General features: G+C 35.1%; 1 protein-coding gene across 1 annotated transcript in view; it reads right to left on the bottom strand.

Moving 5' to 3' along the window:
• Positions 1-4,010: 4,010 nt before the first annotated feature.
• SPPL2A (signal peptide peptidase like 2A) overlaps positions 4,011-26,360 on the bottom strand; it is a 52,595-nt gene continuing 30,245 nt past the window's right edge. Inside the window, exons 7-15 of the mRNA XM_047075114.1 lie at positions 24,916-25,012; positions 24,388-24,489; positions 23,129-23,210; positions 22,512-22,586; positions 18,847-18,903; positions 18,059-18,161; positions 16,387-16,464; positions 14,793-14,953; positions 4,011-4,313 (exon numbers count right to left, since the gene is read on the bottom strand). Of these exons, the coding sequence (XP_046931070.1) occupies positions 4,239-4,313; positions 14,793-14,953; positions 16,387-16,464; positions 18,059-18,161; positions 18,847-18,903; positions 22,512-22,586; positions 23,129-23,210; positions 24,388-24,489; positions 24,916-25,012 (830 nt within the window). The 3' untranslated portion in view covers positions 4,011-4,238. The remainder of the gene's footprint in view (positions 4,314-14,792; positions 14,954-16,386; positions 16,465-18,058; positions 18,162-18,846; positions 18,904-22,511; positions 22,587-23,128; positions 23,211-24,387; positions 24,490-24,915; positions 25,013-26,360) is intronic.

Raw genomic sequence — 26,360 nt, 5'->3', positions numbered from 1 at the left:
ATATCTGAGCCAACCACATCTGAGTTAAAAGAATAATACAATGGCAGCGGGCATCTTAGTAATTTGTGACACAAATGCCATCAATGTCCATTTCAACAGATAGGATTTCTTGGTTAAAAAAAAAAAGTCTATAATGCATTTATTCAATAAATACTTATGAAGGGGTATTATGTATCAGTACAAATTTGCAATAAATGACGCTTATGGAATCTAGATTTTATGGACAATTTGTCAGACTTAAATAACTATACAATTTCATAAGTGATGATTACCATTTATACTTTATGTGAACACGATCTGGTATACTTTTAGTTCATTTTCAATTATTTTTCACCATTAAAAATAAAACAAATTTAAATTCTATTTTAAAATATAATTTATTGAACACCATAATGAATTCAATACATTATAAAATTGTTTTTCTTGTCAGTATTGGCACATAATGAAGTTTTAAAGCATTGCTAAATTAACACTTGAAAAAATTTTAAATTTTAAATCTGTTCCATAAAAAAAATAAAGACCAGTAGTGTTATAAAACTATTAATTTGCACCAACTTACATATCAAAGTGTTAAAAAAAGAATTCCACACTCAAACCATCATCTAAGAAGTAAAAATTCAATCATATGCATTTTTAAAAACGTTCTCATTTGAACAAAATACAACAGAAGATATAAAATAGGCAAAAACTTTACAATGATTTGTCCTACTGGGAAATTTTACAGGCTAAGCAGATAAACTTTAGATATAAAAAAAAAAAAATCCATACTCCAAATGAATAGAAGTTGTTTACAGTATTTTTTATGGAATTTTCTAATCAAAGAAACATGACATTAAATATTCTACATTTTTTTCCTCTTTGTTGCCTCTTAATTGACAATAATGAGGACTATTCTAAAAATTTAGTTTAAAAATACTTTTTCGACCAATGAACATTTTCATAGATGCAAAGGCTGTCCTTAAGTAAGGGAACATTAAACAAGGAAATTTATATATATGGTCTTCACTATAATATGGCCTGTTTATTACTCTGTCAATCATTTTTACTCTGAAATTTTAGTAACCTAAACGATGAGTACTGCACAATTTCTTTCAAATTCCAAAAGGCTGAGTAATTGATTTAGGTCACTGGAATCTACAGAGTATCTTTCTTCCAGGAAGCAAAAAGGTACTTATATTCAGTATTTTGGTTTTATTTATATTACCCTCTCCATCCCCCTTTAGAATTGTCCTCTGAGATAAATAGAGCACTGAAAATAAAAAGTTTAAAACTGTAGAATTGGTTATTTGGCATCATCTTGAATAAATTCAACTTTTTTCCTTATTAATGGGAAAATATAAAACCTTTCAAACCAGTGCATTCTACTGGTCTGAAATGCAATTCCTGTGTTTTTGAAATCTCATTGGTGGAGATCAGCCTGAAATTCTAGAAATCAAGCCTAACTAAAATTAGTTCAAATGTCTTTAGTCAAAAAAACAAAAAAACAACTGTTTGCTTATACCTATGGCAGAAATCAAAAGAGCAAAGAAAAACTAGAAAGTTCATTTGTATTTACTCTAAATTTTCATTTCACCAAAATCTCTACGGACATGAAACTAAAATCTATACATGCCAACAGCAGAATTCTCTTCCTTCAAAAGTAAATCACAGATTCTACAAAGGTATTGCTAATCTAAAAAAATCTACAAAAACATAATGTATTAGAATATCAAGGTCTTTCACCATTAACCTCACATTTATCTTTGCTGGTCTAAATTAAAGTAAAAATCACCTACCCTACAATTTGAGATATTACTTTGTTTGATACGCTACAAAATGTTCACAGGGAAGATCTAAAAAGTATTTTTTTTTCTTGCAATATATCTCACTGTTGTAAAGACATGTTCAGGAAAAAACCAACTCTCTTTCCCGACAAGTTATAGGTGGTGGGGAAGATGAGAGAGGAAGAAAGGACACGCGTGGCCTTTTAAGGAGCAATTTTCATCTCTCATCCTTCCTTAATTTTGATTTCCAAAATAAAATATTTCCAGCTAGGTTGCTAGAGAGGGTCTTAGAATACAACATAAAGTTGACATCGAGAATGGAGAAACTTGGAGAATTTCACTCTGTTTCTTATTTTTATTAATCAATAGGATCTCAATAGCAAACTAGAACAAAGTTTTACTTCTTTGATAACTTACAGTTGGATAAAGTTGAATTTGTATCAAATAACTAAGATTTCAGATTTCTAGATGTAAAATGCTCTTCATAAAATGTGGTTGAGGCTTTAAAGTATCAGAAAGTTGGGCTGAGTACAGATAATTTTACTAAAAAAGCTCTATTTTGGCAAACATCTTATTGATATTATAAATGAAAATATAGCTGGAGCTTTAAAATGGCACTTAATCTGTTCTATCAGAGTCTGCCAAATAAATTAGATTCTTTGGAAAAAATTCAAACTTGATATTATGGAGGCAAAATTAAGATTAACTCTTACTTGTCAGATACTTACCTGTCATATTGCCATAAACCAAAGGACCCATAAGTATACTAAGTGGAAAGAGGGGCTCATTGTCAAGGGAGCTGCTCTACCTACAGTTTACTCAGCAAAAATTAATTGAACAAAAGCAACTAATTGCCTCAAATGTTAAATTTACTTCAAACATAAATGCTTTAAAAAGCATTAGCTTTATCTTTTAATCAGAGAAATGGTCTTAGGATGAAAGATCAGACTTGTTCACAATCTTGTACATTACTTGCAGGGAAATGCAAAATCCTGTTGTTGCAGTCACTCATCATTTGGGAATTTTTTTAAAATATTTATTTTTAAGAGAGAGAGACAGAGACAGAGCACAAGTGGAGGAGGGGGACAGAGAGAGGGAGACATAGAATCTAAAGCAGGCTCCAGGATCTGAGCAGTCAGCACAGAGCCAGACACGGAGCTTGAAACATGAAACGTGAGATCATGACTTGAGCTGAAGCGGAGGCTCAACTGACTGAGCCACCCAGGCACCCCTGGGAATTTCTTAAAGAAAATAAAAGACAGTAGAAAGATACTTTGACTTCTGATTCCCAGGATAATGTTCAAGGCCACATTTGAGATTTGGCAAAGAATGAGAAAGACATTTTTCAAGTTGGAAGGTACCACCAGGTACCAGAGTGATTAATTGGTCTAAATTACTCATTTTGCAGATGAGAAAACTGAGATACAAGGGTTTTAAGCTAAGACAATTTACTCAAATTCTTTTATTGTCATTAAATTGAGACTAACCCAGCCTCCTGTCTTTTGTCTCCAACTCTTTCCTCTGGAGCACACTTTGTATATTAGTAAGTCATCCTCCATCAAAATATTAAAAAATTAACAGTGCTTTCCTATGGGGAAAGGAGTGGGAATTACGGGAAAAAAAGGTGGTGGATGAGGGGGTAAGAAGAGATGGTTAGGGATGTTATACTCACACAATGAGCCACATGTGTTAATATAAAAGTTGACTAAAAAATATTCTACAAAATGTCAAGCCTTAACACCAAAAGAACCAGATTCCAGAGGTAAGAAATACCATGGTGAAATTGAATGTTAGTGTAGAAATTTAAGCTACCTCTTCAAGAAAAACAGACCACTGAAAACTGAAGACTAGTTCTATATATTATGTTTCTTTATATCTGGAAAAATATTTTAATATAATACATAGGCAGACTAAGGTAATTCAGATTTTCAAGTTTAAAAAAAGACTGGGATTTTTAAAAAAACCTTATGCTACAAAAATACGCATTTATAGATATTCCCAAATCCTATATTTCTAACCACTGCAGTGAAAAGATCCAAAATTTCATCGCTGAACTGCCTTCTAGCATGATCTTAAGCAGTTATTTCTATAGAGCATAAAGTTTATGTAATTCTTTACAGTAAAATCTGTTCATAAACTCACCTTGACAGAAATACTTTTATCTATCATTAAGAGTTGAAAGAAACAGATTTTAGTAGAGGGGTGGGTCAAGACAGTTTTTTAGAAAAATATACTATGTATAATAGATCTTGAAAATTACACAGACCATACGCTTTTATTTAATGTGAAGGCACAACTTTAACATAGTTAAAAGCAAATGTATTTCAACTATTTGATGTAATTGTCAGTACCAGCTCTTTAAAAATATATATTTGCAAGCATATCATTGAAGCTTCTTTCAGACTGTCAATTCAAAAATCAATTTCAAAAGTCAAACTCTATTTGTAGAAAATCAATTGACAGGTCTACAAAATATTATTGTTGGACATTCTGTTCGCCAGCAGCCACAGGGCTTTCTTCATTTGTTGCATAGTCCAGGTGGCCCATCACCTAGGCACAAATAAAACAAGTTAGGAAATGCAAATTTTCAATTTGCCCTCAATATTCACTAATTTGGCAAAAGGATCCCCACTTTTTAAAAAGGACACAGATGGGGCGCCTGGGTGGCGCAGTCGGTTGGGCGTCCGACTTCAGCCAGGTCACGATCTCGCGGTCCGTGAGTTCGAGCCCCGCGTCAGGCTCTGGGCTGATGGCTCAGAGCCTGGAGCCTGTTTCCGATTCTGTGTCTCCCTCTCTCTCTGCCCCTCCCCCGTTCATGCTCTGTCTCTCTCTGTCCCAAAAATAAATAAAAACGTTGGAAAAAAAAAAATTTAAAAAAAAAAAAAATAAAAAAATAAAAAGGACACAGAGTACTCCCTGGGACTGAGCACTCCTTTTGGAGCAATGTAGTGGCTCAACATCCATGCTCTAAGAATAAGATCAGGGTGACAGAGAAAGCCTCATCATTTGACTTGGAGCCAACCTGATGAACTCTTTCTTTAGATCTTCTACTATTTCCATTTCCCAATATGAATTGCCCTTCATGGCAATGGGAACTCTACCACAAAAGGAAGATATTCCTGATGCTTAATCTAGGACACTATTCCAGGCAGTGTTCACTCCTAAAGGTAAAAAAACTAAAAATGACCCCACAAGTCACTTTGAGAATACCTGCTGGTTTGGGGACAGTGTAACTTGGTTGATGCCTTGAACTGACTGTAAGACAATTTAAGAATGATACTTGAGGGGTGCCTGGGTGGCTCACTTGGTTAAGCATCTGACTTCGGCTCCGGTCGTGATCTCACAGTTCATGAGTTCGAGCCCTGCATTGGGCTCTGTGCTGACAGCTCGAAGTCTGGAGCCTGCTTCAGATTCTGTGTCTGCCTCCCTCTCTGCCCGTCCCCCACTCGCACTCTGTGTGCCTCTCTCCCTCAAAAATAAATAAAACACTAAAAAAAAAGAATGATACATGAAATTATGGAAACATTGTATGACAAACATTTCTACTAAAAACAAATATACTGAAGGTACTTAAAAGGTCAAATGAGTATCTGAAAATAAAATCAAGACTACATTTGCTATAGACTACTTTAGAGGAATTACCAGTTAAACTTTTCTCAAACGATCACTTCAGCTATGCTCCATATTCCTAAATAAATCTTTTCATATTTGGGAATGAAGGAAGAAGAAACTGCTTACATGTTTTCAGTTTCTTCTTCAGATAAACTTGCTTAAAAATAGAAAGAAAGTACCTACTGTCTTTGCGAAGATTGTCAAAGATTTTTAGATTAGTGATTAATTTTCAGTATCGTGATGCACATTTTCCCTTCTTTATCAAGAATTGGAAGAAAGACCAGCAAGATAAATGTTCCTATTTTTGTAAAAGGATTCTAAAAGCTTCAGTGTTTTTTGGAAAAGGAAGCAGAAGGTGGAGTCATTTCCAAACGGGGTCTCTGAACTTGCCAGACAAGAAGAACACAACATGAGCTGAAGCTTCTGCTGACAATTGTCTCAAGTAACAGAGACAACTTATAAAACCCAAACCTGCCAGTACTCTACAAGTCATCTCAAGGCCAAAGCAGTTTTGAGGTCCTTTATTTGCCAAAGATATTCCCTACATTAAGATAGTTACATGTTCGTAGCACTTCGAGGGGGGGAAGGTCCAATCAAGAAAGGTTAACATATTTACCAAACATTTCACTAGATGAAACATAAGATGAAGTTGTTTAACTGTTGATTTTAGTCATATTTCAAATGAGGGACAGAAAGGAGAAGCATGTAAGATATATTTAGGCTCCTTTTCTTCTAGCAATTTAGAAGCTCTGAGGATAAGAGGTTGGAGCTGTGGGGAAAGAGAACTAAGTGGCCTCAGCAGAATGGGTGCTGGGGAAATCCTCTTTCTTCCCCAAGACCTGCTTACCCTGGCAATTGTACCCTAATGACAGCCTATACTCCCGACGTTACCACACACCTCTTCTTTCCTAAACCTCAGTTACCTCACTGGCACTATAATCTAATTCCTAATTACATAAGCAATGTATTAGATTAAAAGAAAAACTTTCAAAATCAACTTATTAAGAAGTAAACATCTGTACTCTTTATTTACTTTTCTTTACCGACTTTTCAATGAAAGCAAAGCAATACAGAAACATAAAGCATGATCTTGAAATAGGTTTGTATGTATGTATGTACGTATTTATTTATTTATTTTAATGTGTATTTCTTTTTGAGAGAGACAGAGCGCAAGTAGGGGAGGAGCAGAGAGAGTGAGGGAAACACAGAATCCAAAGCAGGCTCCAGGCTCTGAGCTGTCAGCAAAGAGCCTGATATGGGGCTTGAACTTACAAACCGCGAGATCATGACCCAAGCCAAACCAGATGCTTAACTGACTGAGCTACCCAGGTCCCCCAGATAGGTTTTTATTTTTAAAAAACTTTGGTGGGGTGCACCTGGGTGGCTCAGTCGATTGGGCATCTGACTTCAGCTCAGGTCATGATCTTGCGGTTCGTGGGTTTAAGCCCTGCGTTAGGCTCTGTGCTGACAGCTCGGAGCCCGGAGCCTGCTTCAGATTCTGTCTCTGTCTCTCTGCCCCTCCCCTGTTCGTGTTCACTCATGCTCTCTCTCAAATATAAAATAAAAAAACATAAAAAAAAATTTTTTTTTAAATTTTTTTATGTAGGCTTCACACCCAGTGAGGAGTCCAGTGTGGGACCTGAACTCATGACCCTGAGATCAAGACCTGAGCTGAGATCAAGTTGGATGTCTAACCAACTGAACCACCCAGGCACCCCAAAATAGGTTTTTAAAAACATAACAAAAATTAATATAGATAATAAAATTAACTGGCAAAATTGGTATAGTTCTTCATAATATTTGTAAATAAGCAAGGTCGACTTGGAAAGATGTCCTCTGAAATTGGGTCAGCTTGCCTGGCATTTACTGATAGTTCTGCCTATCTATAAGTGAACCAGACTCCAGAAACACTCTAATAAAACTATCATTAAAGGGGGAGAGGTAACCGGAGAGTTGTTGATACTAAAGCAGTGTTGTTCTAAGTATCTCTGTATTCGGACTTGTCAGTTACAGCTTGTGACTTCTAAAAATAATTAGAAGCACTAGTGACATTTAACAGAGACAAACCCACTGTTTACTGGATATCAACAAACCGAACACTTACTTCCTATCCAGAGTAAAAGAGCCCATTGGAGATTGCTGCATAACTCTAACTCCACTGATTTAGAAACAAACAAAAAAATCCCCTAAAATGATGATTTCTTTTAGTTGTTCTTTATGCCAAAGTAATTATGCCACTGCTTGATTTTTCTCTCTAGAGAAAAAAACACCTTTATTTATTCTACACTAATTAGAACTTAACACTTTGAGTACAATCACATGGAATTGAATACTGTAACTCTTGAAGCATTCATGAGTTGAAGCATTAAAAAAAAAAGCTGAAGTATTTTCTTGAAGCATTCAAGAAAAAAGTTCATAGTAAATAATAGTGTAAGTGGCTTTGAATTATAGGAAAATAATATACAATTAAGATCTCCAAATTAGTAATATTTTAGTGAAATCCTATAGAAATGTTACTTCTTTTGATCAGAGAAATTAATGGAAAGGGCTGAAAGACTCTAAGTAAAATACTAAAGTACTTCCATGAAGTCTCAGTTTTAGAAATAAATGGAGTATAATTTCCCCTTTGGAAAAAAGTATAAAAAGGCTAACCATGACATTTAAAAAATCTACAGTGCACATATGTGGATCTTGAGAAACTTAACAGAAGAGCATGGGGGAGGGGAAGGGGAAAAAAAGTTAGAGGGACAGAGAAAAACCATAAGAGACTCTTAAATACAGAGAACTGAGGGTTGATGGGGGGTGGGTGAGAGGGGAAAGTGGGTGATGGGCACTGAAGGAGGGCACTTGTTGGGGTGAGCACTGGGTGTTGTATGTAAGCCAATTTGACAGTAAATCATATATTAAAAAAAAAAAATCCCCAGTGCAAAGGCCTGCTTTTAAAATCTTTTTTTTTTCAATGTTTTTTATTTATTTTTGGGACAGAGAGAGACAGAGCATGAACGGGGGAGGGGCAGAGAGAGAGGGAGACAGAATCTGAAGCAGGCTCCAGGCTCTGAGCTGTCAGCACAGAACCCAACACAGGGCTTGAACTCACAAACCATGAGATCATGATCTGAGCTGAAGTCAGATGCTTAACCGACTGAGCCATCCAGGTGCCCTGATTTACCACCACTATTCTTGAACCCACTCTAGTATCAGGTATTGGAATGAACTAAATGATTAATAGCATAAACAAGTATGTCACCACCTTAGATTCTGGCTTTATTTTATATTACCCATTTTGTATTTGATTATGTCACAAAGTAGCAAAAACTGTTGGCACTTGCAAAAAGAAATGATTACATATAAAGACTGTAAAGATATTAGTCTAATTTAACGTTTAAAAGTGTCTCACTTTTAAACACAACAAACTTATAATAATTTTGGCAATTTTATGAGGGCTGCTAAAACACAAACTTACACACATACACACAAAAGTGACTAAAGGTCAGTGGATTAAGGACTGAACATTACAGATGTTTTGCATGAAGAATTTCAATAACACTAATGGAGAATTTATAGTGTATAAAATACTGTTATCAGCAGTGTGGGTTCCTAATACCTATGAGATAATAACTAACTGAGGAAGGTATACATAAATATCTACACTGTGAAGCAAATATTAATAAGTATTTAAAATACAAAACCCACAAAAAATATGGGGAAAGGTGAATCTAATTTCAAGTGGAGAACTCTTGGGTATCTGCTTGGAGAAGGAAGATTTTGAGTTGGGAATACTATAAGAGATATCCTGGAAACCATCTGGCAATGCTATGAAAATAATGGAGGCAGAGGGAGAGAAGGGAAAAGGTTATGACACTGCTAGCCTGAGAGATGAACCAGGAACTACCTGAGGGTTGATTTCAGGGCTGACCCTCAGGTGTGTCTTACACTGGGTCAATACCTTGTCTCCCTCTGTTTTACCAGAATTTTTGAGGTTCCAGGTTGTACTTTCAAAGCCTCTGCCTAGCCTTACCTGATCTCATCCACTTGCCTACCAAGCCCTGGGCTAACCCACCACTATGGATTAGATTTTCCCACCTGCCTATAGATCCAACCTCATTTCATGGATGAGGAAACAGTCATAAGAGATGACGTGACTTGGCAGAACTGATTCCAAAACCTATAATATACTGTTTCCCACAAATGTCAACATTCAAGCTAAATTAATTTTGAGTTTAGCTACATTTTTTTTTAAAAAAAGGAAACTGCTGTGTGTGTGTATATATATATATATATATATATATATATATATGTATGTATTTAAAAAAATTTTTTTTAATGTTTATTTATTTTTGAGGGACAGAGAGAGGCAGTGCGCAAGCGGGGAAAGGGCAGAGAGAGAGGGAGACACAGAATCCAAAGCAGGCTCCAGGTTCCGAACTGTCAGCACAGAGCCTGAAGTGGGGCTCGAACCCACGAGCTGTGAGATCGTGACCTGAACCAAAGTCAGACGCTTAACCAAGTGAGCTACCCAGGTGCCCCTGAACTGCTGTATATTTTAAAGTTTATTTATTTTGAGAGAGAGAGAGAGAGAGAGAGTGAGTGAGCGAGCGAGAGAGTGAGAGAGAGACAGCAGGAGGAGCAGACAGAGAGGGAGGGAAAAGAGAATCCCAAGCAGGTTCCACACTGTAAACGCAGAGTCCAATGTGGGGTTTGAACTCATGAACCATGAAATCACGACCTGAGCCAAACCAAGAGTCAGACACCTAACTGACTGAGCCACCCAGGTGCCCCTAATTTTAAGTTTAAAGGCTGGACAAAAGTAGTAAGACATTTTCTTTTTCACAATGGGGATAACTTTGTGAAGGCATTATATTCTATAAGTTTCAAAAATGCTGGTTTTCTAAAAAAATAGATTCTCTCCTGGCAGCAGTCTGTAATATTCTGCAACCAGCTTGCTTAAAATTTCAGCATGTGCCTTTTCTTCATATTTTAAAGTCTAGTGTACAGTGGGAAAATGACCACATTTAACAGATTTCTTTTTCCTCTGAGGCTTGTGATGGCTATCAAATCTTTTTGCAAACTGAGTTAAACGAACTAGATTTAACAAACACCTTAAGTTTTAATATTCAAACTGGGAAAACAGAAATCTAGTTAATGAACTGAAAAGTAACAGCCAAGCAACAAATAAACCAAAACAGAAAACCCAATTCCTATAAATAATAGCAGCAAATACACAGTGTTTATGATATGCCAGGCCCTATTCTAGGCAATGTGCATATTTGACAACAACCAACCCTCTGAAATAGGATGATTATTATTCTTTTTTACACTGGAGGAAACTGAGGCTCCAAGAAGCTAAGTAACTTGTCTTAGGCCATGTAGCTAATAATGAACAAAATCAGAGTTCAAACTTCGGTAATCTGGTACCAGACTCCACACTTTTATTACTATGTGCTATTTTATATTCTGAATATCTTTACTTAATAGAAGGATGACATCACACTCCAAAAGTGAGAAGTGTATAACCAAAGTTGTCTTACTCTTTTTTTTCTCTTAATCTTTTTTCTTTAAAAAAAATTTTTTTTTAAGTTTATTTTTAAGAGAGAGAGACATAAAGTGTGAGGAGGGCAGGGGCAGAGACAGAGGGGGACAGAGGATCTGAAGCAGGCTCTGTGCAGATAGCAGAGAGCCCAATGTGAGCTCGAACTCACAAACTGTAAGATCATGACCTGAGCTGAAGGCAGATGCTTAACCAACTGAGCCATCCTTTTTTCTTTTTTAATATAGTTAAACTGTAAAACAAAGTTCACAAGCTGCCTCCCTGTCCACCCCTCTCCACCCCTGCAAATTTGTTTTACCTCTTTGGGTATGTTAAAGTGAATTTTCCTACAACCAATTGTCTTATTTAGCTTCTATGTTATATGATTAAGGCCCTGCTGGGGTTATTTACTACTGCCTACAGCAGTCTGCCCTGCTGGGGTTATTTACTACTGCTTTGTGTCAGCTGTAGTGGTCTTCCCTTCATAGGTAGTTACTGTGAAGCAGAATTTTTAAGAATGAGAATGAAACTTGGATGGTCTAAGGCAGAGGAGTTGTTCATAGGGAATATAAATGCATCCCTTGGTTGAATTCCTTCCTTACCTACCATCCTCTTTCCCCTCAATAAACATCATAGAGAGAAAGGAGGAAAGGTAATAAACCAGAGAGAAAGTGAGCTGTATTTTCAAAGAAACACAATGTTATTACATTTACGTATATGACATCTTTAAAATTCAACTATTTGTAGTGTGAGTTGGCATAAAAAGATCTCCACACAAAATGTTCAAAGTAGTTGGCCCTAAAGGAAGGTGGGGGCATGTGGAATAGTTAGAAAAGGACGTTCTACGTTTACTTTAGACACTTTTGTATTACTTGTTTAAAGAATGTAAACATGCATTACTTTGTAATTAAAACACACACACAAAAAAAGAAAGTAAAAACATGATTAGGGTGTATGTAAAAATTTTAGTTCATTAATTGCCACTAATAATATTAACCTATTAATCATTATAATAGAACAAGGATAATCAGAAATCCTTCAATGAACATTTTTTCACATCAACTTTGTCCAAATGTTTAATCACTTTCTGGACAATCCCCTGAAGAGAAATTACTGGGTCAAAGGAAATGGTAGTAAAATACAGTACATGTGTTTGAGAGTATTACATAGCCATTAAAATGATTTTTTTAATAAGGAATTTAAAAATGAAATAACACGCAGTGAAAAAAAACAGAGAACTCTTTGGAGTATGGTATCATCTACCCACATACGCATTTATCCAAGAAGGCACACGAGGGAACTCACATAAATCTTAAGAGCGCCCACCCTCGAGGTGGTGGAATTATTGGTGGACTTCCTTTTCTTGTGTTTTTCTATATTTTCAAAATTTTCTGTAATAAGCACACATTTTTAAAATAAAATGCTCTAAAAGCTGTATTAAAGGGGAAGGAAAATTTTGTAAGTAAAAATGCTGGTGATGAAAATAACAAGACACATACTTCATTCTGTAAGACAGTTATATGTGTTCTCATTAACAGTTCCGAATTTAAATTCTAACCTAAAAATTTAATGTCAACCCTAATCAAAATCTCCTCATGTTGCTCATCTTCTCTGTCCTGCTCTACCTCATAACCAGTGAATCAGATAGAAACTTCTTGCTCACAGTTCTGTCCCGAGCTGCTGCTTCTCCCTCTGTGTTCTCACTCGGTGCTTCAAATTTCTGTCTCTAGCTAGGTCTGTTTCCTGCACATCAGGAGACATTCATTCATTTGCCTATTATTTCCCTCTTCTTGTTGGTCCTATAGGTGCTCTAAAATGTCCAATATTGAATTCATCACCATTTTCCTCAAACCTGTTGCCCTTCTTTATCTCTGTGAATGGTATCACATCTACCTACTCAGTTACCTAAGACAGAAATCCTGACTCCATTTCCTTCTCTTCTCCCTATACTGACACTATCACTGTATTCCATTAATTATGACTCTAAATTTCTCTGGACTTCGTCCTCTTCTTTTGATCTCAATACTGTATTGATTCTGGCTACTATTGCCCCTGATTATAATAGCTGCTTTAAGTTTTGCTCCTTTCTTCAATCCATTTTGTAGATTTCTTAAAACCCTTAAATGGTCTCCTATGTTCTCAAGATAAGAGTTCAAAGACCTCTTTGAAGGTCTTTGGCTTACAAGACCTTATGGGCTGTCACCCCTGTTTCCTTCTCCAGTTTTCATTTCCTACTGTTACTCAACATTATAGTCATCCTAAATTCACTCAGTTTCTAGAATGTGCCATGCTCTCTTCCCTCTGAGCCTTTCAAGACATGGTTCTTTCCACATGGAACACATGGCTCAGGCTTCAAGTTTCAACACATAAATTTAACATTCTTTAAAACTTCTCTAAATCACCTTTGATTCTGTCACAAAACCACAAGCACTGGGTATCCCATTGCTAGCTTTCATGGCACCCTATATAACGAATAAATACATTTATCATACTTTGTTAGTGACTATCTGCATCCTCCACAAGCATCTCACTTTCAAGAGGCCATGAGAGTAAGACTGTTTCTAACTTGTTCATCTTTTATCACCAGCACCTAAAATAGTACCTGGCTCACAGAACTGCTCAATTAACATTTACTATATGAAAATAAAACTATTTTAAGAAAATGGTTATGAAGAGCACTTTCTGGGATGTGGCTTTCAAAGGCTAGAAGTAGAGTGTTTGTTGTAGGACATACTTTAATTTTTAAAAATCTATAAAAATAAAAAATTGTGTGGGTGCCTTCTTCATGTAAAAGTTACATGCTATTTTACTGGCTTAGTCAAGGGCCTTGTAGCCATAATTCCATGCGCATAAACATAAGTTGAGACAAAGGCATTGTGAGGTAGGCAGGGCAAGTATTATTATTTTAACAAAATTTCAAAGGAATTACAAGATTTATCCAAAAGAATTCTAGACCACTGCTTCTTCAAATTATAGTAGTCTAACTTAATGAGTTAATCACCTCTTGTTAAATAAAGATGATACCGTAGACCAACTGCAAGATGGATATGAACTTTGAACTGTTTACCTACTAACAGAATTGCAGCCACCCACCCAAAGTATCTCTATTTTTGTTCATGTGACCACTAACACACATGTATGAGGGTGGATGGAGGACAGTAGTTTGTTGTAATAGGCAAAGCAGAGCTAACTGCCTCATGAAAAAAATCAATGTGATGACCCTGACCTTAGTAAGCTAGAGTTTCCCAATCCCCTTTAATTTCAATGGAAACAAATTTTACTGGAATATCAAGAACATTTAGAAAAAGGAGAAAGGGGCTTAACTGTAATGAAGAAAAAATGCAAACAAAACAGGTTCTGATACCATGATTTCCTCTGCTCCAGGGATTTTACAGAAAGGTCTGTCTTGATCCAGTTAAGTCTGAAATGGGTACCCTACTGAATTTAGTTAGACCCTTTTAGGTACTAAAGAGAGTAGAATTTTTATCTGCAAAACCTTAGGACTCTAACTATATAAATAAATAGCTAATATCAGACTCAAAAATTCTGTACTTATAGTTTTATTTTTCATGAAGCCTACTTTCCTGTGCGGATTTGAAAACTTATGTTGAAATGCTGCTGTGGTTTTCCCTGATGCCCTCCCACTGCTTCTTGGTAGTCTCACCTGGAGTCACCAGGATTTTGGCATCAGATGAGATGAAAACTGATGATGCAGCAGGTGGACAGTAAGGGAGTAATGATGGAAAAAACTTGGGACATCCTGACAGATCCAAGGTAACTTCTGGGCACATAAAAGCTTTGATGTATATATACAGGCAGTTCCCAGCCAAAGTTAGTCACTGAATTACGTCCTAAGATAACTTGGTAACCAAGATAGAAGAAGCACATACCTGATAGCCGTTACCTTTCCAGAACTTTTTCATTTCCTTACGTCTCCAAGCAACAACTGAGGCAGTAATAAGTGTGCAAGGAACTAAATAGAGGAGAGCAGGTTGCCCCTTTTTCATCAGCACCAGAACCACAAATGTAAGTATCATGCCAACAGAATAGGCTATAAGAAGAATACCAATTATCAGTCATTTCTACATGCTACCAAAGGCAGATTTTGACTCCCTCACTGAAGTGGTGGTTTTCAAATATTTCTAAGGATATTTTTGTCCTATGACTTTTTTCCTAATTTCATCATTTTCCTAGACAGCAATTAGGAGAGACACTCTACAGAGCTTTTGAAAATTTGGAAACTAGTTAGTATTTCAATTATAATTACCCTAATCATCAATCATTGATAAAGACAGTAATTCAAAAGTCTCAATTAGTCACTGTTAAGGATGGTAAGTAATTGCACATTTTGGATAACTAAAATCTGTACCAAGGGGTACTAAAAGTTGCTTTGAAAAATCTTCCTAATTTTAATTATATACTTCCAGGGCTTCAACAAGTGCATACCAAACACCATCTGATCTTTCCTTAATGACTGAGGGTCTCATCACGAACGTGGGATCTCAGAACATTGGAGCTAGAAGAGCCTTGACAGACAATTCAGTCTACCTCCTGATTTTATAGATGAGGCAATGGAGGACCAGGGAAGTTAAGTGAACTTCCCAAAATTATACAGCACAATGGACAGAGAACCCTGTAATCTGCTTTTCATTGAGTGTTCTTTTATTCTATCACACTGACTGGTGCTGGACTTTAATATGTTAATGCCCTTAGACAGTATCATTCTTAATATCCTTAGACTGCTTTTCTTATTTCTTTATGTTTTTTTTCTTTTTGTCATCATTTCATTCACTTAGCTGTTCTTTCTTGCCGTCAGGTACCTGTTTCTAGTAATACTCTTCTCTATTGCTAGTGGACATTCTTAAGTTACTGCATTTAACTCCACTATGGAATTGAAAACCTTGCTAGCACAGTATGTAAATGGTTCTGCTACAGGCTGCTTACCTAAGAATAAAGAACTTGGTGTATGAACTTTGAGATACCGGTTTGATATGCTTAGAAGTATTTTTTGGCTTACTTCCTATTCTTGTCTGTTCTCAATAATGGAAATAAAGGGATAAATGACAATTCTGCTGTGCTAGGTTAGATGTTATTGTGCCATAAATTCATTTATATACATACACATTTATTCATATAGTATTTTAAGAAAATCTAATATTATACAATTTATTGATTACTGATGTGCCATATGCTCTAATAAAGCATGTAAAATATGCTTATATCTAATAAGCTAATAAAGCTAATAAAGCATATAAAATATGCTTATATCTAATATAAAACCTACTGATTTACTTTCATATATAATTTTTTTAAACCTCAAAACCTTTATGATATAGGTATTAAAGTATTATTCCTTTTTGATGGAAAAACTTGTCTTATTAGTTAATGATGAAGAATTAGAATCCCGGACTCCTTATTTTGACACCTCTACCTTTTCCTACAGACAATATAATTCAAACATAATAGAAAAAAACAGAAGTTTACCAATTGTGGAGGAAACATAGTATATAGAAGAAGAACCAGTCTGAACATCAAATCTTCTACAGTATGCAACCAACAGTCCTAAAAAACAAAAAATTAAAAAAAAAACAAGAAACCCAAACTCCACATTATTTTCTTAAAACAGTAACAGCAACACAAATTTAACTGCAACAGCACACACTGCATTATATTTAACCTTCATTTTTGTACCATGAGAACATTAAAGTACCCACAAATTCTGGACAAAATCATAAACGCTGATTTTTTTTTAACTTAATGCCATTTTTAAACATTTTTCCAAGCCATTAAACAATCTTTAAAAACATGATTTTTTATTAGCTGCTTAACATTCTATGATATGGAGAAAATTTTTTATTATATTTCTGTGGTATCAGTTGTATTGTCTCCTCTTTCATTTAGAATTTTAATGATGTAGGTTCTCTATTTCTTAGTCTAATTGAAGGTCTGTCATTATTAGCTTTTTAAAGGACCAACTCTTAGTTTCATTAATCTTTTCTACTGTTTTCCTGTTCTCTATTTTTGCTGTATTTTATTATTTCCTTCTTTCTGCTAACTTTGGGCTTAGTTTGTTCTTCTTTTTCTAGTTCCTTACGTGTAAAGTTAGGCTGCTTATTTGAGGTTTTTCTATTTTCTTGATCTATGTGCTTATCACTATAAACTTCCTGCTTAAACTGCTTTTGTTGTATCTCATATGTTTTGGAATGCTGTTTCTCTTATCATTTTTTTTTAAGTATTTTTTAATTTCTCTTTTAATTTTTTCTTTGATGCTTTAGTTGTTCAAACTATTTTGTTTAATTTCTATGTACGTGTGAATCTTCCAGTTTTCCTCCTGTTACTGATTTCTAGTTTCATGCCACTGTGGTCAGAAAACATACTTGGTATGTAATTTCAATCTTCTTAAACTTGCTAAGATTTGCTCTGTGGCCTAACATGTGATCTATCCTAGAAAATGAACTAAGAGAGTTGCTGCACTGGACTCTGCCATACCAACTCACAAGGCAGAGCTGTTAGCTTCTCTGTCTGGCTTTACTATGTAAACTAAAAGTCTTTTTCAGAAGCAGCCGTACTTTTTACCCTTCACAGGCACTTAGTACAGAGAGACTGCAAGAAAAGCAAGGAAGGACAATCTCTCAGCTGATTAGCAAAGACTTCTAAGTCTTTTACTTCTAAGCTATATTATTAATGGGCTGGGATTAAGTTTACACTGTAGGTTGCCCAGTGAGGAGAATATGCAGACCTGCAACAACTATCAAAGAAGACAGACCATATGCTCTATTTTTTTGGTATTATAATGCCATATAACTATTATTTTAAAATAGAAGTAATAGAAATTACAATACACTTCATATTATTAAATTCAACTTTTGAAGAGTTTTATTATAAACTTTCTTGGGGAAGTAGGTCAAACTGATTCTAGGTGCTTCCTCTAAGAAACTTTTTTTGAGCCATGGGAGATATCTTTGGCTGTTACCATTTGGGCTTTTTCTTCTACCCCTTGAAATGCCTTTTTTTTTTTTTCCTATCTTGGTCATTGACTCAGCTCTAGCCATAGCTACAAATACTTAATACAGAGTAGGTAACTTTCAATAGATACTAAATGTTGGCGATTTTAAACCATCAGTATATTTGTACTGAAATTGTTACTATTGCTTACCTGGTACAATAATGTCTCCAAAACCCAGTATTGAAACTGGCATGAGGCACACACTCATTACTGAGAAATAGGCCAGCTTTGGTACCCTGATGACTACCGGTAACTGTAATTATGGGGGGAAAAAAAAGGCACCAATAAACTTCTTAGGAATATTTACCCACATCTCTTAGAAAGGGAAGGATATGAGAGTAATTGTTTTAAAACTTTTAAATAGACATTTTAGAAGAACTTGAAATCAGAGAACATAAACTATACATATATACTCTGAATCTATAGAAAGGTTGAAAGAAATAGATACACAAGTTTGGAAAAATGAAACCCAACACACATAAGGGTTGACAGTATTAATCTAGTATCCCCGCATCTAACCTTTTTTTCCCTTTTTACCAAAAATCGGACTGAGGCCTTGACATAGATTTTTTAAAATTTTTTATTATTATTTTTTTTTTTGCAATCTGGATTTTTTCCCCCAAAGAAGAATCTTGTCTCAGAGGGTATGATTTAAAGTCCAATGAACATATCTGAAATACAATCCTTACTTTCTCATGGGGAGCTGAGGGTTGAGCAGTGGCTTCCACCAAGTTTCCATCATTCTAGGATGAAACCCAAGTCAATAGGTATTTAATAATTTAGAATAACTAAGAAAAGGGCTATATTTTGCGAGAAATAAAGTTTTACAATACCTTAACATGCACTACATGACCAATGAATTATACAGGAAGGCAAAATTATTAACTGGACACACATATATACGCTGGCAGCCATTTCTATTTAATTGCCATCCCTACCTTTTCATTATTTCCAAAAGGTCCAGCTGCAAGTTCAACCATGATGCTCTCGCCATTCTAAAATTGAGGAGGAAGATGAAAGAAATTGCCCAATCACTTAAAGAGAACAATCTACCAGTATTCAAAAATAATTTGACCCCATGGCTAATGGCCTACAGAAAACTGATGAAAAATGGGCTGTAGAACACTTTTTTCCTAAAAGAGTCTAGCAAAAATTGGAGCCATCTAAACAAAATTCACCTAGCATATGGCTTCACACTATTAGAACTCAACAATGATCAGAAACTAGCAGATAAACCACACACAGATTATTCAAGTGAAGCTTTGGGCAGTGATCTGTACTGACAACTAACAGCTACTAGCATTTTTAATAGGCTATAAATTTTAAGTGCTTGTAGTTACATTATGTCATATATTATGTGCCCTTAGTCATTTTTAGCAATAACAATGAATAGAGACACAAGAAATATTAAAATCTGATTTGTAATAAATATTGGTAACTTTCTTTGAATAAAAAAGACTTTTGACCTTCTGCCTACTTGCCATAATAACAATGAAGCCAAACTTGAAAAGACCCAGTCCTAAAGAACTTGAGAAACATCTTAAGCTTGTCTCCTGTCCAGTTTCAGCCTTGCCAGCTTTTTATGTCCCAATCAAAACATTAACCTTAGCTGAATTTCATCCATGGTATCTGGCTAAGGCCTTTTTATGTGGGCTGTGCGAGGAGTTCCTTAATAGTTCCTTCCTGATAGCCAAGTCTGTTGTGAAAGGGAAACATTTGGAGGCAGCGAATTAAGACTGCTAGAAGCATCCATCTATGCTTTACATTATGATGAGTATATCACCAAATAGGTAGTGGGAAGATAAATAAATGCTGCATAAGGAGAATTTGATCGACTAGTTATAATATTTTCCATGTGGGTGGGGAACATTGGAGAAATCACTTTAGTGTTTTTAAGAGGACTTCACTGATACCTGAGCCGAGTAGAAAGGATACAATCTCCAGCTACAGAAATCTTTTCCTCATGTTAAACTTCAGGTTACAGAAGGGTTAAGTGCCACAGGAGTTTAGGAAAATAGACTAATATTAAATACAGTTCCTTATAGCAAATTACCATAATGTGATTTAATTTCTAGACAGAGTACATTTTGGTTCATTTTCTGTTATTTTAAACACTTAAGTAAAGACCATCACTGATATCCTCTCCTACATTCAAAGATATCTAAGTAGTATTTGTAAGATACTATACCAAGTTACAGGGTGGGTGGAAAAAAAATGAAGACAGGTTCTTATAGCCGGCCTGCTCAGCTTACTCATTAAAACTCTACTAACACCAGAGTTGAAAAATAGGTTTAAAATGCCCAATGTTTGGGGCGCCTGGGTGGCGCAGTCGGTTAAGCGTCCGACTTCAGCCAGGTCACGATCTCGCGGTCCGTGAGTTCGAGCCCCGCGTCGGGCTCTGGGCTGATGGCTCAGAGCCTGGAGCCTGTTTCCGATTCTGTGTCTCCCTCTCTCTCTGCCCCTCCCCCGTTCATGCTCTGTCTCTTTCTGTCCCAAAAAATAAATAAACGTTGAAAAAAAATTAAAAAAAAAATTCCCAATGTTTAATCCTTAAAATTTTCAGTTAAAAAAACCTCAAAAATCAGAAATTATATATGTAATTTTTATTTTGAGTTACCTACTAAGGTAAGGTCTACAGCCTTAATAAAAACAAGCAAACCAAACTCAGAAGAAGGTGTTAAAGTAAATCTGCACTAGTGAACTTCAAAGAGCACTTCTAATTTTTTACACCAGATCAGATTACTAGAAATCACATTACTGATCGGTGGGAACTAATATGGAAAAAAAAGAAGATGAAAAATTCTCTAGGCAGAGAATAAACAGAGAGGGCTCATAGACACCTTTATTATTATCCTGTATCTTTAAAATTCTGAGACTCCAGTATTAAAACTGAATGGAAAAAAATTTTAAGGGTTTAGTTACAGTTCATATCTATATCCACTGTGTAATAAACGTGTCACATGCTAGGATTATCTGCTGATTTATGAGAATGGCTTTGTACAGAAAATGCTTTACTTTCATTATGAGACCCCTTTAGAGTGACTTACAAAAACATTTTTTTGAACCGAATAAATTGATACAAGATGGGACAGCTATAGATAGAACTTAAAAAAAAAACACTTTTGGGTGCCTGGATGGCTCAGTTAGTTAAGTGTCCGACTCTTGGTTTCAGCTCAGGTTCATCTAATGGTTCATGGGTTCAAGCCCCACACTGGGCTCTGTGCTGGCAGTGCAGAGCCTGCTTGGGATTCTCTGTCTCCCTCTTTCTGCCCTTCCCTCATGCTCTGTCTCTCTCCCTCTCTCAAAAATAAATAAATGTTAAAACAATGCTTTCATTAATTGACATTTTTTGTTATAATCCATAATACTAATTCTATGCTTTAAAAAGGTTACTTTTGCTCAACAAAGTCACTGAGTCAAATGGCTCATCATTAAGGCACAGAAAGATTCTAGTTAAAATGGTCCAGTTAGCTCTAATTTGGGGCAGTTAACTACGTTTACTACCTACTTGCATTTTAGCTCCCAACAGGGCACATGTTTGTGCCACATATTTATGCTATTATAGCAAATAGTAAAAGTGCAATTTTACAGTGATTTCACAGATGACAGGGGCTAAAGAATAAAGAACTAATGGGAAAAAACATAGTGATTATAATATCAGATACTGAATATGTGAGAATGACAAAGGATAAAGAGATGATATAAAGTTACAAAATAAGACTCAACATAAAATGGGGAAATTGGGAGAAGTGAGCAATAAAATACTCACAAGATAGGAATTGAGATAAGGCAGAAAATCATGACAAGTAATGAAGGACTATCACACTCACCCAACACCTCTCCCTTATTCTGGGAACAGCAATGCCATTTTACGGAAGAGCTAGTGGCAGGGCTGGTTTAGGTGAACCAGGAGCTGTCAGCTGCCGATTCTAACCTCATAGAAAAAGCCAGTCTACGACAGTGAACAAATGGACAGAAGTGGAAAGGGAGAGTATATGCCCCTGGGTCTAGTTTCTCCTGAGGCCCAGCCCCACCCTGGCCTCTGGTGGATAGAGGAGGGGCTTTGGATAGAGGAGGGGTCCTTTCTGATATAGAAAGGTTATAGTGGGTTCTGTCAGTTCTGCCCAAAAGAATTCTACTGACGGAAGAGGAAGGCTGGAATGCTAGCCAACACTCCCTCATGGAACGGATTAGGAAACAGAAGCACAAAGTGCTGAGTGACCTGCCAGGGTAACAAGGTTACAGAGCCTCACATTAGGTGCTCTTTCTTAGTCTCAAATTAGGGGTACAGAAAGGAAAGCAGCAATGACACATTTTCATTCTTTTTGCTGTTTATATTATCTATGGCAAACATTTATTGTTTTATAATAAGAAAAGTTACTTTAAAATGAGTAGGAAGAAAATTTGTGTTCTCATGATTAGCCAGGAGATACTTTTCTTTAGTAGAATAACTTAAAGGCTTAAAAAAAATCCCCTAGTAAAAGGCCAATTTCAATGACAATTTTTTGAAAGAGAATTAGAATGCATTCAATGGTAAATACCTGCAAAATCAACAATCTAAGAGCAGGTTTAAGATTCTCATCTTTTAGCATGTTTCTCATACCTTTGTGATGAATGGTGTTATGAAAACAAAAAATACATCATAGAGGAGGAGAAGGCCTAGCAGTATCACACATGACTGTTGAAAAAAGAAACATGTAAAGGTCAAATTTTCAATATCTAAATTAAGAGATTATACTATTTTGCAAGTACAAATAAACACGTGAAATTACATTTGAACACTAGTTTTTGAAAGGTATTTAACAGTTATTATTATTTATACTTTTATTCTACCTATCACATTAAAAATTTTATCTTCTTTATCCTATTCTTTAAAAAAAAATGAATCACTAAGTCAAAGAAATGCTCTTCGTTGATATTTTGTCTATAAGGATTTTGTGAAACTGACATATTATACAAATGATTAAAAATATTTTAGCTACCAAATCAGTGGTTGGCTGAGGCTGGTTATTAGGACTGACAGCAAAAGGGCAGAACAGAGCTTTTGAAGAGATGAGAAATGTTGTATAATTAAGACGGTGGCTACAAAATCATTCATTTGCAAAACTTTAATAAACTGTACACTTACAATGGGTGCATTTTATTATATGTAAATTATACATTAATAAAGTTTTTTTAAAAAGAAAAAATTATTTAAGCTAGCAAAGTAGTATACTTTACCTTGAAGTTGGGTAACTTCAGTGTTTTAATTAAATTCAGACAGAAAGCAATCCCCAAGATATCCTGTAAAATCCAAGCCCACCTAAAATCAAAAGAAGTTAACTTTAATTGGTTTATGTAGTTATTTTTAGATGGGACTTTTCAAAAGAAATAGATCACTAAAGTGATATCATTCAATTGCTATGATTTGACTATTTGATTACTAAACAGCAATTATAATGACCAAAAAACCTCTCATATGCTCCATATTTATCAGTTTACTGTCCTAGAATAACGAATACCACTATACTAAGAAAAAGTTGAAAGGCTACCTCAGAATATATATCAGATATAGTGCATACTTATCTTTAACCTTTGAACTTATACACAGGTCCCTTTTAGAAAGGTAGCTCAAAACAAAGGGTATTAGTGTTAATATACATCCAGAGAGCTACAATCTAAAGGAAATAAGATCTATGTAACAGACTCTACAAGGAATTGATATGCATAATTATCAACTGAAGCTGCCAAAAATTGTATACGCTTTGCTTCCAAATTTTAGTCTATAAGTGGTTCTGGGCTTTAATAATTTTATTAATAAACCATTAAAAAGTTAAATTTTTTTTCTGGTTATCCTTCCTGCAAATGGACAGATATCTGTGTATTTCCTCTCTTACATAAAAGATGGCATACTCTAGATATCCTTTTCTCACTTAAAAATACACCCTTAGGGGGCGCCTGGGTGGCTCAGTTGGTTAAGCATCCTGACTCCTGATTTGGGCTCAGTCATGATCTCACAGTTCATGAGTTCAAGCCCCACACTGGGCTCTGTGCTGACAGCCCGGAGACTGCTTGGGATTCTCTGTCTCCTCTCTCTTTGCACCTCCTTCGCTTTCTTTCTTTTTCTCTCAAAAATAAATAAATAAATAACCATAAAAAAAAAATACACCCTGGAAATCACTGCAAATCAATTCATAGAGATCTTCATCCTTAACAGCTGCATTGTACTTGTGTGGGTATACCATAATTAAGTATATTTTTGAAGCCTATTTCAGCTTAGATGGTTAAATCATAATACATATTTGCTTCTCTATATGACCTTGAATCCATTAGCATAAGATCTGTTTATTTAAGTATTTATTTAGCTTGTTTCAAGACTATGGTATTCTGGGATAAAAGCAAAAAAAAAAAAATCCATACTAACCAAAATGCATAATTATCATGCAAGATATAAAATAATGTATTCTTAATCTAAGAGCAAATACACTGAGTAGTCATACCTATCTTCATTTCTAAATATAGCCCAAACAACAGATATTGCTATGCATAGTCCAGAGAGAAAGATAAGTCTCACTTCAATGCTTTTGCCACGAAATGTAATCCTAAAAAACAGATCAAAATAGGTTAGTTTACTCTGTAGATGAATGACAATGTTCATGTAACATGAGAAATGGCAAATGTTAATCACAGTCACAAGAAAGTTATTAAAATATCAATTTAAGTTTTAAGTACAACAAATGATACATCAAAAAATCTTTTATCAGTTCAACAGAACTGTCTGTGATGATGGAAATGTTTCAGATCTGTGCTGTCCAAGATAGTAGCTATATGTGGTTATTAGTATTTGAAATGTGGCTAACGAGACTGAGGAACTGAATTTTTAAATTTATTTAATTTTAATTAACTTAACTTTAAACAGCCACATGTATATTGGATTGCACAGGTTTAAAACAGCACTCCTACTTTTCCCTGTATCATTTTAAATTACAAACACCAACGTTATAGAATTCCTTGTAAGAGATACATACGCGCATTGTCCACAGGGTATCTTACGAATTAGTGCAGCAAGACAGTTGTACAGACTCATTGCTGATGCTATGCAGAAAATTGCTATCATAACATAAACTAGAAAAAAAACAAGACACTAAGTTATATGAGAACAAAAGGAAATGTGATAAGAAAATATTTATACAAGCAATATTAAGGTTTAGCTTTCTTACTGAAACATGATACTTTCAATGCAGTGACCATACTATAATTTGAATAGGTTACTAAACTGAAAATATTTACAACTTGAGTTTCATTGAAGAGTGGGTAGGATTGCTCAAGGGCTGAAGCTGTCTCTACAGTTTCTATCATTCAATGATTCAAACTAACATGTCTGTTAAAGATGTTTACAAAGTGAGTTGTAGATATTTCTAAGTATTTAAATGTAAGGAATGGACAAATTAAGAAAACAATATACGGTGCCTGGGTGGCTCAGGTGGTTGAATGTCTGACTTTGGCTCAGGTCATGATCTCTCGGGGTTGTGAGTTTGAGCCCCACATTGGGCTCTGGGCTGTCAGTGCAAAGCCTGCTTTGGATCTACTCTCTCTTTAAAAAATAAACATAGTATATGTATAAATATAGTATAAATAGTATAATAGTTTAAATAGTATAAAAATAGTATAAATGTTTTTAAAAATGGTATTAAAAGTATACTATTTATAGTATAAATGTTTTTAAATAGTATAAATGTTTTTAAAAATGCAGGTTAAGGATGAGAACTGACACCTACCTTAGACATTAACCACGCTATCTATATTTTCCTATGGTGGAATTTATCTCTAATAACTTGATCTGTGGTAAAACCAAATCCATTTAAACAAACTCTGTTATGCTATGAAACTAAGGTAGTTAAAATTCAATTATTTTTCTATATTAGCTATAGTTATTTGACAATTATTTAAAATTACATTTAATCTCCTTATTCCTAAACAGGGGAAGAAATGATTGTACTTTAAAATAAAATATTCACTTTCTTAGCTTTCTCAAAATTTCACAATGGAAATACAAATTTTACCTGAATTTTTCAAGTTCCACTAAATTTCAGAAAATTATAACTCTGTGTAGGTGAGAAAGAGAGTAATCTAGAGACAGTAAATCAATCTTTCTTCTTTTTAACCAATACAGCTTCTATTGCATCTTTAGAATGTCACAAAAAAGCCTGAAAAATCACCTGGCATCTTGCTGTTTCTGTAGCTGGACAACTTAGATCTTGTTCACGAGTCTGCAAAACTATTCCTTTTTTAGAAACATAGCTACCATTCCCCAATTTTCTGATATCCTTGTTTTCAACTATTGGCCCCTTTCTAATTGGTGAACTTGGACAAATTACTTTTTTAGTTCCTTGTTACTTGTTATTACTAGTTATATATGGTAATGTAAGCAGTAAGAAAGACAGTAAAAAATTGCCAAGTTATGTTTGGTAAA

The sequence above is a fragment of the Lynx rufus genome, unplaced genomic scaffold, assembly GCF_022079265.1.
Source record: "Lynx rufus isolate CCGP_SWC_20201006 ecotype Redwood Valley unplaced genomic scaffold, mLynRuf1.p SCAF_13, whole genome shotgun sequence".
Classification (NCBI taxonomy): Eukaryota; Metazoa; Chordata; class Mammalia; order Carnivora; family Felidae; genus Lynx; species Lynx rufus.
The sequence above is the reverse complement of the archived record's forward strand: the minus strand, read 5'-3'. Positions and strand labels throughout refer to the sequence as shown.